Here is a 12840-nt window from a genome sequence, read left to right on the forward strand (position 1 = left end):
TCTTTATCAGCTCGGACTCAGAGCAGATCTCTCCTGGTCCTGCACATCAGGGGGGAATTTGCCAAGAGAATCCTAAATATACATATTCATTAAAATTAAAATGAAAATGGCTGCTTAGCTAGTACAGAGTGAGCACTCAAAGTGGCTGAGGGCCGGCAATGCTGCGGTCATGGTGTGGCCACAGCTCCAGTACCGGTCATCGAAGGAGTCCTGAGCCATGTCCAGGGGCACCACCTTGATGGCTGCAGTGGTCACAGTCATTGCCAGCAGTTGCCAGGGTGAGAGCCAGGAGGGCCATGGCGGGGAGAGGCCACTGGGGAACAAAGTGGGACACACTGAGGGGACACTGAGGGCAGAAAGGGTACATGGGGAGGGCTCCTCTGTGAGGGGCTCAGCATGGCCCCAGAGTTCCAACCAGATGAACTTCAGAACAGTGGCCATTTATTCTCATTTCCTAGGAGGCCTTGGGCATCATCCTTTTGTTCTCCTATGCAGTGAGACTCTTTATCTGTGACACGATTGTATCTGGTAAGTTTTTATTGATTCTGATCTGTGCTCCATATATTTCATCCTGCATTTAGCAGATAACCAGTAACAGCCTTAATAAGATAATAGCCTTACAGGTGAGAGCTGCTTTAACATCTATGCCTTGCATATGGAACAAAAAAGGGGGGAGATGCAGAAGACCAGACCACTACAGAAGCTCAGCTGGGGAGCTCTGCAGACCTTGCGGCCCAGGTACAGTTAAAACCATGCAAGAGAAAAACTCAAGGCAAGATAAGAAGTGAAGACATCATGTCTGGTCACTCTGACCCTCTGAGACTGACCACTCTGACCAGAGAAGAGATGACAACCATGTTACTGGTGAAAGAGATAACAAGGACATTGCTAGTGAAAGAAGGATAATCAAGAATATTGTGTTTCTAAGGGGACTGGGGCAAAGGGGTCCAAGCAGAACATTTCATACAAACATAGTGAGCTATAAATCCTGGTAAACTGGTGCAATAAATGGCTTTGCTTTGCTGGCATTGCAGAGTCCGTGTCTCTCAATTCCCGCACACCAGCTGCTCAGTCCCAATCCCAATCCTGTGTTTACACTTCCAGTGTCCCCCTGGTGCTCCCCAGGATCTCATTTCTGCTCCCAGAGCTTTGTAGCCCTCTTGTGACCCCAGGTTGCTCAGGAACCTCATCCAAATTCCTTAAGCCGCTCCTCACCCCCCGCCCCGCTCTGCCTTGGTCCTCTCCCAGAGCCCAGTCCCGCTCCCAGTCCTGTTACCCATTTCACCTCACCCCAGGACCCCAACCCAAGATCCGGGATCAACCCCTGACCCTGCAATGTCAGCCTGGAGCCTCCATGCCCCCACTCTACAATCCCAGTCTCATGTCCCTCCACAAGTGTCCTCTGGAGTCCCCCCAGGCTTTGATATTGAAAGTGAACTCCCTGATGGAACTGGAGGTAGCAGAAAGCCAGAATTCTTGATCAGCTCAGATTCACAGCAGATCTCTCCTGGTCGTGCTGCTCAGGGGGCACTTTGTCAACAGAATCTATCCATCCTAATTATACATATTCATTAAATGGGGCTGCTTAGCTAGTACAGAGCCAGCACTTCTCCCATTAATAATTGGCAGGGCTCTGCCTCCCCCAGGAAATAATTTTTATTGTCCTGGAGAGTCATAAAAATGGGATTTCTGGGTGTAGTTTTATCTGAGTGCCTCAATATCTCAGATGACCTTGCCTCAGACTTTCACTTTGGGCTGGCACTGCTCCTTCTGTGTTACAGAACTTGCCAAAAACCCCTCACTGCAGTTCCCTTATCTGTTTCTCCACACGTTCCAGCCACCTTTGCCCTGCTGTGTCCTCACTTTTACATCCTTTTATGGTTTTTAGCTCATTCATCTTTAAGCTCTATCCAGCACCTTAAGAGAACTCAAACTTTCTATTCTCTCTCTTATTTCTCACCCCCTATGAGCCCAATCCCACAGTCTCATGTCACCCCAGCTCCCCCCAGTGCCACTCTCCAGTGCTCACTGAGTTGCTGCCACACCTCAGGTACCAGTTGGGATCCCCTATCAGATGCCATCCCTGCAGGCACCTTGAACCTGGGGATGATCTCTTGGGGGAGTGCCTGGGTGACTCCCTTGGCCTTGTTGGTGTGACAGGACAAGTTCTGGAGCCACCAAAAGGAATCCACCAACACCAGCAGATACCTGAGCCCATGTTGCCATGGTTGCTCAGAAAAGCCATTTGCCATTTATGATTGGGAGTGTTTCCACTTTCAGTGATGCCTGGAGGTGATGGCTTTGACTTCAAAGGGTTCTTTTGAAAACATATCAGGCATTGCTCTGTAACAGACCTGACAGTTTCGTCCTAAGGACACCGAGGATCTGAGGCCACAGACCTGTCCCTATTGCATCAATTCCCCAGAGCTTTGCTGGTGCTTTTGGGCAGCTGGGTGGTAGCCAGGACACCCAGGGCCTGCTGCTTTTGTTGTTACACAAAAATCTCCAAGGAGAGGAAATCCCATGGGAAATGTGGACCTCAGGGCCATCTTTAAGTTACAGAATGTGTGTCCTTCCTCAGGAGTCCAAATTGAAGGTCATTCTGGGGCCTGCTTTGTGGGGGAGACTTCACAAGATCTGTGGGGTGCTCTTCAAAACAACATCAGCCAGGATTGGCTCAGATGACTGTGGGCCGGAGCAGAGACTGCTCTCCTCATCCAAGAGGCCATGAAATCCCATTTGGGACAAAAGGTTATGATATATACTCTGCTCACCATGGAAGAAGTGGAACAAGGGGCAGAACTCGATGTGTTACAAAGAGCTCAGGAATTGTGAGAAAAAGAGCAAGCATAGGAACTCACTTGACATCTGCTTTGTGCATCCCTCATGCCCATGGACCCATATGCAGAGAAAAAAGTCAATTAACAGCACAGGGATCTCCAATTAAATACAAACAAGAATTATTGCCCCTCCTGGATTCCTCCCAGCTGCCCAAAGAAGTGGCCGTACTACAATACAGGGTGCACCAGCTTGGGGATTGGCAAACCCTGTGGGAAATAGACTTGCAATAAAGCTTCACAAGAGGTTCCACAACAAAGCATCCTGGTGTTAATTCCTGAGAAAGGAATTTCACTGCCAGAAGTGAGGCCTGGAGAGAGTTGGGCAGATTGAAAATTGGCAGCTTATCTAAAAGCCCACAATAAAGAGGGTGGCTGGGTAGGTGAGAGGTAACTCCCAATAACCAGGTCAGACCCTCCCCAGCTGCTGCTGCAATTTGTAAAGGAGAAAAGCACCAGCAAAGCTCTGGGGAATCCATGAGATGGGGTCCCGTCTGTGGCCTCAGATCCTCAGTGTCCACAGGACAAATCTGTCAGGTCTGTTACAGAGCAATGCCAGGGACGTTTTCAAAAAACCCTTTGAATTGAAAACCATCACCTCCAGGCATCACTGGAAGAGGAATCACTCCTGGGGAGTACTGGCAAATTTTCTGGACTACTACGCCTACATGGGCTCAGGTATCTCCTGGTGTTGCTGGATCACTTTTTGGGGGTCCAGAACTTCTCCTGCCACAACAGCAAGGCCAGGGAAGTCACCCAGGCACTCCCCCAAGAGATCATCCCCAGGCTCAAGGTGCCTGCAGGGATGGCATCTGATAGGGGACCCCAACTGGTACCTGAGGGGTGGCCGCAACTCAGTGAGCACTGGGGAGTGGGACTGGGGGAAACTCGGGGGACAAGGGATGGTGGGATATTGGTTGAGGGGGCTGAGCAATAAGAGAGAGAATAGAAAGTTTCAGATCCCCTGAAGATGCTGGATAAGGCTTTAAGAAGAACTAGCAAAAAACAATAAAAGGATGTAAAAGTGAGGGCGCGGAAGGGCAGAGGTTGCTGGAACCTGTGGAGAAAGAGATAAAGGGAGCTTCAGTGAGGAGATTTTGGCAAGATCTGTAACACAGCAGGTGCAATGCCTGCAAAAGTGAAAGTTTGAGGCAAGGTCATCTGGAATATTGGGGCACTTAGTGAATCCCACAACCTGACACCCCAGTTTATGACCCTCCAGGACAATAAAAATTATTTCCCAAAAGAGGCAGAGCCCTGCCAATTATTTATGGGAAATGTGCTGGTTTTGTATTAGCTAAGAATCCCAATGTGATAAATATGTATAATTAGGATGGATAGGTGCTGTGTAAAAAGTCCCCCCTGATGTGCAGGACCAGGAGAGATCTGCTCTGAGTCCGAGCTGATAAAGAATTCCAGCTTTCTGCTACCTCCTATTCCATGAGTTAGTTTACTCTGGCCAATTTCGATATTGGTGGCTGGGGGGACTCCAGGGGACACTTGTGGAGGGACATGGGACTGGGATTGCATATTCCTAGACCGTTATGCATATCCAGATATTTCCATAAACTAGTTTCCATCTTCCAGGAATTATTTAACATGGCCCTTCCTTGGGTCAGCCTTTTTTAGAGCATGCCTGCTTCTTGGCTGCAGTTTTGGCTCCTTCTCTTTATCACTTCCAGTCTGGGCCTTGGTCCATACTTTCTTCAGACAGCAGACGCTGAAAGTTGGCATTTCAACAGCAGGGTCCTCATGACATGTCCACTGGATGTTATCCCGACCAAACAGACAGTTCACTGGTAACAATATCAGCTACCGCTACTACTATGTCCAACCTTTTGTTAAAAGCAGAAATAAAAGCAAAGTTATTTGAACATATACATGTAGGATTCATCTTAATATTTGCAAAAAGCCAAGAGATTTGATTTGTCTTCCATTCTCTTTTCCTGTTTTTCTCTTTTCCTCCAGGGGTAATATCAGGGGTGGCCATGGCACCTTGGTGACCTCTCTTTTTCTGGGAATCATGGTGGCCTTGGTGGTAATGGAAACCACAGTGACTGTGAGAAACAACTGCTCACTTTAATTTTTAAAGGTTTATTAAACCTCAACAACACAAGAAAAGGACTGAATAAGGAAAAAGGGACAGCACCAGGAGTGTGGCCAACTGCCACAAAATGGCGGCTCTGCCTTTTATACTCCTGGGGGGTTGCATCAGCCAAATACATATTCACAAGCAGTCATACATATTCAAACACTTTCCTTATAAATCCCTTGCCCCACCCAAAATCTGCCAGCTGACTCTTCCTTGCTGTCCATTGGTGGAGACCTTCCTGCAGTCTGATTGGAGGTGAGGTGTTGCCATGCCACACATCCCCAGCAACAACTTCTCCCATTCCCAGCTGCCCCATGCAAGGGGCACAGGTACACACCCTCCCTCCACATGAACCTGACATCCAATGCTGAAACCTACGGTGAAAACCAATGCCGGTGGGTAGAAACAATATGGGTTGGGGAAAGGGGGCTGTGGGGAGAACCGAGGGTGTCCAATCAACAAATTACAATAACATAACCATAAATCAACAAAACTTCTCTTAACATACAAATGCAATATTCATCCCTGAATTGTGAGAGCCAATCATGTTACCCATCTACAGCAAAGCTGTGGCTACCCCATGCCAGGAAGGGTACAAGGCCAGGTTGTGCACGGCCTGGAGCAGCCTGGCCCAGGGGAAGATGTTTGTGCCCATGGCAGGGCTGGCACCGGACGGGCTTTAAGGTCGCTCCAGCCCAAACCATTGCAGAGCCCCCGGGGCCGGGAAGGGGCGGGGCGGGCGCTCGGCAGCGCCAGCAGCTCGTGCTGCCGCCTGCTGTTGGCACCCGGAACTGCACAGAGCCACTGATTTCCTGAGCTCACTGCTGCCCTCCGGTGGACAATTCCTGAACCACAACTGCCAGAATCCCCAAATCCCAGCATGAATCAGGCTGGAAGGACCCAGAGTGGGCACCTGGCCCAACCTTCCAGCTCAGGCAGCATCTTCCCTGAGACTAGGATTGGAAACCAGAGCAGCCCAGAACTGGACACCGCACTGGACAGAGCTGGACACAGCACTCCTGATGTGCCTCAATGGGAAGGACAGAGGGGCACAGTCACTCCCTGACTTCCTGGCCTCACCCCTCCTGATACCCCCTGGATCCCTCCTGGCCCCAGGCCACATGGCCAGCTTCACGAGTCACCCACCAGCAACCCCAGATTCTTCTCCAGAACTGCTCCAGCAGGTCCCACCAGTCAGGGATGGCACTGGTGACTGGCCCTCCCCAGGGACAGGACCTGCCCTTGCCCTCTTCAACCTCCCAATTTCCAGGCCTCTAATGTTCCCCTAAACTGCGGGAAGTGTCAGGATGCTCTGCCTGGAATGTGGCCAAGGGAAAACGCCCCTTTTGTAGCCATCAGGGCTGCATTGGGAGAGGTCTAGCGCTGATTTTGGTGCAGAATTGGGCTAAAACCAGCCCAAATCACCAACTCTGAATTGGCAACTGAGGCTGAAGCACCAGAGCTGGGCCTGGCCATCCATCAGCTGACCCTGGGAATGTCCAGTCCCCTCTCAAACAGGGATTCCTCTCCCCTATTTCTTCTGAAAATGAAATGTCTTTGAGGTTCCTCTTTTGGGAAGGGGATGCTCCCAAAGGATCCTCCTCTATGCTGAAAGAGATGTTCTCATGATTGTTGGTGAGGGGAGTGACATCGAGCCCTGTTTAGGAATTTTCTCTCTTTGCTGGCTTTGTCAGAATTATTTAATGGAGTTTTTTTGATAGATTTTTTATTAGAATTGCTTTGCACAATGGCCTTGGTGGCCACACTGGCCAGGGAGGCTGTGGTAGCCTTGGGGCTGAGGGAGTCTTGGTGATCATGGTGGCCACAGCTGCCACAGTGACCACAGTGACCTTGGTGACCTTGATGGCCTCATTGCTCAGAAAATCCTGGTGGTTACTGCCAAGGCTGCGGTGGCCAGGAGGAGTCCACTGAGGTGGAAAGGAGTCGTGGTGACACTCTAACCTGGGGGAAAAAGGGGTGAATCAGTGGGGCCATGGGGGTAGTGAGAGGGTCAGGGATAGCCATAATGGGGGATTAAGGGTGACAGGCGAGCTGGGGGCATGAGTGTGACAGGTGACAGGGTGTTGGGAGGGGCACAGTGGGGGGTTCAGGGGCCAGGGAGATCGGGGAGTCATGGTGGGCTTAGAGGTGACCGTGTGTCAGGGGTATTCAGGGATTGCCATGAGGATTTTCAGGGGATTACAGGGTTTCAGGGAGTGCCATGTGGAGGTCCTGGCCCACCCATGTTCTGCACACAGGGCCCATCCCCAGAGCACTGCCTTTATCAGAGAGGGACAGGGCTGGAACACTGTGGAGGTCCCTGTCTCTCTCCCTTGTCCCCGGGCATGGGTGTTCCTGTCCCTGTTCCCTCCCAGAAGTGGGGGTCCCTAACCCTGTTCCCTGTCATGGATGTTCCTGTGCCTGTGCCCACAATGGGTGACCCCAGAATAGGTGCCCCCAGCCCAGGGTATCCTTGTCTCCCCACACACTGTGAGTGTCCCTGTCCCCCATCCCCAGTCAGTGTCATTGTCCCCTGTGCCTTATCATGGCTGTCCCCATCCCCCCTGGCTGTCCCCTGTGTTGTTACCTCGCAGCCACTCGCAGTTGTATTTGCTGTAGGTTCCGGTGGACTGGAGCTGGATCTGTGTCTTGTCCCCTTCCTGGGTGTATTGGGTGACCTTGAAGGTCTCAAAGGGTGGGATCAGCACGATTTTAGGTTCCGGATGTTCGCTAAAAGGCGTGACATCCACGCCATGGCACGTGTGCACCTCGAGCATTGTCTCACCGGGGCACTCGCCAGTTTGTTTGCTCGGGAACACTGGCATGAAATGACCAAACCGGATGGTGTCACCATGCTGTGCCTCGAACCGGGTGTCACACACCATGAGGAACGCGTCCCGACACTGCCCGTTCTGAGCGTCCCTCAGCGTGGCCAGGGCATCGGTCAGCAGGAAATGCAGCGTTTTGAAGTGGAAGTTGTCTCGGTATTCCTGGCGGGAATGCCCGACCACACGCAGGGCATCATTGAATTTTCTGGGGTCAGTCATTGTGAAGGCCATGATGGCGGTGGCCTGGTCTGGGGACAGAGGGGACTCAGGGGGGCCCCGACTCTGCCACTCAGCTGCAGCCTTTACCCAAACCTCAGCAAACTCCTTGTTCTGCTCAAACTCGGAGCTGTTGAGGGCCGGCAATGCCTCCTTCATGGCAGGGCCGCAGCCCTGGTACTGGTCATCAAAGGAGTCTGGGGCCATGTCCAGGGGGAACACATCGACAGCCGTGGTGGCCATGGCCATTGCCAGCAGTGCCAGGGTCTGAGCCAGGGGGGCCATGGCAGGGAAAGGCCACAGGGACCGGTGTGGACTCTGGAGGACACAGATGGGACACAGGGGAGACACGGGGAGGGTTCATCAGTGAGGGACTGGGCAAGGGAGTGGGGTCAGCAGGGGAGTGGGGTCAGGGGGAAGGGAGGCACTCCTACCCAGCAGAGCCCTGCACATATCTGGGTTCCCTGACCCCAAATCCTGGAATTACTTATGCCTCCCCAATTTCCCCCAGCCCCAGGAGCCCCAGTCCACAGCACCATCGCCCCCAGAAGCCCAATCCTACTCCCATGACTACAAGTCCCCCGACCCCAGCAGGATCCCAACCCAAATCCTGGGGTCACTCCCTGAGATCCTCAGTGTCCCTCTCAGTTGGTCCCCAGACCCCACTCCTACTCCCATTCCCCAGTTCCTTTGGTATCACCCCAGGACATCAACCCAAATCCAGGCATCACCCTCTGCCCCCACAGTGTCTCCCAGCCCCCCATCACCCCAATCCCACTCTCACCATCCTGTGCCCCCCCTCTTTTTCCCCCAGAACCCCCAATGACCCCAATCCCAGACCTGTGATTCCCTCAGTGTCCCCCCATGTCTGCAATCCCATTCCCTCAATCCCGTGTCCCCCCAAAGGGTCCCCCCAGTGTCCCCCCAGCCCCGTTACCAAAATCAACTGGAGTGAACTCCTGGATGGATCTGGAGATCGCAGAAAGCTGGAATTCCTTATCAGCTCAGACTCACAGCAGATCTCCTGCACATCAGGGGCGATTTGCCAGGGGGTATTTATCCACCATATTTATAAATATTCATGAAAATGTCTCCCTTAGCAAGTACAGAATCTGTACTTTTCCCGTAAATCATTTGCATTGATCCACCTCCTCCTACAAGTCTTTTATTGTCCTGCAGAGTCGTAAAAATAGGGCTTCTGGGGATCATTTTCACCAAATACTTTGATAGCAAAAGCACTTTTCCTGGAATAATTTCTTTGCACAGGTGCTGTCGTTTCCTGTTAGAGAACTTGCCAAAACCCCACTGGAGTTCCCTTTGTCTGTTTCTCCATGGGTTCTAGCCATGATTTTCATCTTGTATGCAAACCTCTCCATCCTTTTATCATTCCTGCCAGTTTGTCTTCAGATCCTTTTCAGCACCTTCAGGGGAAGGGCAAATTTCCATTCTCTGTGTTATTTGTCACTTTGTGACAGAAATGCTCCACTGTGGTCATCATCCATGCTGCCATCCAGGATCTCCAGGTCTTTCCTGTCCTAAGGAGCCAAGAATGGGAAAGAGCACTGGACAGAGCTGGACACTGGGCAGAGGTGGACACAGCCCTGAGCAGAGCTGGAAATGGCGCTGAACAGAGTTGGGCACAGCCCTCCTGATGTGCCTCACTGGGGCAGGGAGAGGGGCACGATCACTCCCTGACTTCCTGGCCTCACTCCTCTGAGTGCCCCCCAGATCTCTCCTGGCTCCAGGCCACATGGCCAGCTCCACTGGTCACCCAGCAGCACCTCCAGGTCATTCCCCAGAGCTGCTCCAGCAGGTCCCCACCAGCCACGCAAGGCACTGGTGCAAAATTGGGCTAAAACCAGCCAAAATCACCAACCCTGAACTGACAAATGCTCGAAAAGTACCAGAGCTGGGGCTGGCCATCCATCAGCTGACCCTGGCAATGCCCAGTCCCCTCTCAGACAGAAATTCCTCTCCCCTATTCATACTTGGGATGAAATGTCTCCGAGGTTCCTCCCTCGGGAAGGGGACACTCCCCAAGCATCCTCCTGAAAGCTGAGAGAAAGAGATGTTCCCACAAGTCTTGTCATGGAGAGTGACATTGAGCCCTGTTTGGGAATTGTCACATTTGACTGGCTCTGTCAGAATTACTTCATGGAATCATTTTCCTAGAATTATTTAATGGAGTTGTTTTGATAGAATCATGTAGTAGATTTGATTTGACAGAATAATTTACTAGAATGTGAATTGACCAAACCAGACCCTCTGGCCACACCATGCCTGGAACCGGACATCATGCACACCCTGGAACACGTGGTGACACTGCCCATTCTGAGCGTGCCTCAGTGTCCCCAGGGCCTGGGTCAGCAGGAAATGCAGCGTTTTGAAGTGGAAGTTGTTCCGGTATTCATGGCGGGAGCTCCCAGCTGCACACACGGCTTCCTTGAACTCCTTGTAAATGTCCTTTGTTGTGTAGGTCACGAGAGCAACGGCCTGGGCTGGGGATGCCAGAGGGGACACAGGGGGAACCCCGCTTGTGCCACTCAGCCTCGGCCTTCACCCAGGTCTGGGTGGAGAGAGGATTCACCTGGAACTCAGAGTGGCTGAGGGCCGGCAATGCCACGATCACGGCAGGCCTGCAGCCACCCCAGTACTGGTCATGAAAGGAGTCCTGGCCATGTCCAGGGGCACCACCTTGATGGCTGCAGTGGTCACAGTCATTGCCAGCAGTGCCAGGGTGAGAGCCAGGAGGGCCATGGCAGGGAAGTTACTTGGAGCAATGTGGGACACTGGGGGACAAAGTGGGACACACTGAGGGGACACTGAGGACACACGGGGCTACATGGGAAGGGCTCCTCTGTGAGGGGCTCAGCATGGCCCCTTAGCTCCAAGCAGATGAACTTTAGAACAGTGGCCATTTATCCTCATTTCCTAGGAGGCCTTGGATATTATCCTTTTGTTCTCCTATGCAGTGAGACTCTTTATCAGGGTCAAGGTTGTATCTGGTAAGTTTTTCTTGATTGTGATCTGTGCTCCATATATTTTATCCTGTACTTACAAGATAACCAGTAATAGTATTAATAAGATAATAGGCTTACAGGTGGGAACTGCTTTAACATCAAGGTACAGGAACTCTTTGCATAAAGAACTGAGAAGGGGAAGATGTGGAAGACCAGACTGCTACAGAATCTCAGCTGGGGAGCATGGCAGACCTTGTGGCCCTGGTAGAGTGAAGACTGTGGGAGAGAAAACTCAAGGCACGTACAGAAGTGATGACGTCATGTCTGATCACTCTGCCCATCATGTCTGGACACTTCTGACCATCACGATGAGCACTCTGGCCAGAGAAGAGATGACAGGGATGTTGCTGGTGAAAGAGATAACAAGGACATTACCAGTGTAAGAAGGATAATGGAGAATATTGTGTTTCTAAGGGGACTGGGGAAAGGGGTCCAAGTAGAAAACTTCGTACAAACATAGTGTGCTATAAATCCTGGTAAACTGGTGCAATAAATGGCTTTGCTTTGATGGCATTGCAGAGTCCGTGTCTCTCAATCCCTGCACACCAGCTGCCCAGTCCCAATCCCAATCCTGTGTTTACTCTTCCAATGTCCCCCTGGTGCTCCCCAGGATCTCATTTCTGCTCCCAGATTTTGTAGCCCTCTTGTGACGCCAGGCTGCTCAGGAACCTCACCCAAATTCCTTAAGCCACTCTGTCACCGCCCCTGCCCAAGTCCACCTTGGCCCTCTCCCAGACCCCAGTCCAACTCCCAGTCCCATTAACAATTTCATGTCATCCCAGGACCCCAACTCAAATTTGTGGATGAACCCCTGACCCTACAAGGTCAGCCTGGAGACCTTCCTGCCCCCCATTCCACAACTGTAACACACAACCCCAGTCCCATGTCCCTTCACACGTGTCCCCTGGAGTGCCCCACAACCACCAATATCGAAACCGGCCAGAGTGAACTCCCTGATGGAAATGGAGGGAGCAGAAAGAAGGAATTCTTTTTTAGCTCAGACTCACAGCAGATTTCTCCTGGTCCTGCATATCAGGGGGGACCTTGTCAACAGAATCTATCCATCTTAATTATACATATTCATCAAAATGGGCTTCGTGGCTAATACAAAACCAGCACATTTCCTGTAAATAATTGGCATGGTTCTGCCTCTTTTGTGAAATAATTTTTATTGCCCTGGAGGGTCATAAAATTGGTCAGTTCGTATATTAGGGTTTCACTAAGTGCCCCAATATTCCAGATGACTTTGCTTCAAACTTTCGTTTTTGCAGGCACTGCTCCTTCTGTGTTACAGATCTTGCCAAAAAATGCCTCACTGGATTTCCCTTTATCTCTTTCTCCACAGGTTCCAGCAATATTAGCTCTTCTTTGTGCACATTTTTACATTCTTTTACAGTTTTTTATTTGTTCTTCTTAAAGCCCTATGCAGCACCTTCAGGAGAACTCAAACTTTCTATTCTCTCTCTTACTGCTCAGCCCCCACAACCCCAATCCCACAGTCACACCGTCCCATGTCCACACAAAGCCACCCAGTCCCACTCCCCACTGCTCACTGAGTTGCTGCCACACCTCAGATACCACTTGGGGTCCCCTATCAGATGCCATCCCTGCAGACACCTTGAGCCTGGGGATGATCTCTTGGAGGAGCACCTGGGTGACTTCCCTGGCCTTGCTGGTGTGGCAGGACAAGCTCTGGACCCCAAAATGGATCCATCAATACCAGGAGATACCTGAGCCTATGTTGGCGTGGTAGCTCAGAAAATCCATTTGCCAGTAATCCCCAGGAGTGTTTCCTCTTTCAGTGATGCCTGGAGGTGATGGTTTTGAATTCAAAGGGTTCTTTTAAA

General features: G+C 51.4%; 1 protein-coding gene across 1 annotated transcript; it reads right to left on the minus strand.

Moving 5' to 3' along the window:
• Positions 1-7138: 7138 nt before the first annotated feature.
• LOC143693557 (erythroblast NAD(P)(+)--arginine ADP-ribosyltransferase-like) lies at positions 7139-11255 on the minus strand. The gene is made up of 6 exons (XM_077175287.1): positions 11239-11255; positions 11072-11121; positions 10628-10762; positions 10236-10471; positions 7517-8291; positions 7139-7212 (listed from the first exon to the last, which is right to left on the minus strand). Exons 1-6 carry the CDS (start codon positions 11253-11255, stop codon positions 7139-7141), a joined length of 1287 nt encoding a protein of 428 aa, XP_077031402.1.
• Positions 11256-12840: the final 1585 nt, after the last annotated feature.

The sequence above is a fragment of the Agelaius phoeniceus genome, chromosome 1 (assembly GCF_051311805.1).
Source record: "Agelaius phoeniceus isolate bAgePho1 chromosome 1, bAgePho1.hap1, whole genome shotgun sequence".
In the NCBI taxonomy this organism is placed as follows: domain Eukaryota; kingdom Metazoa; phylum Chordata; class Aves; order Passeriformes; family Icteridae; genus Agelaius; species Agelaius phoeniceus.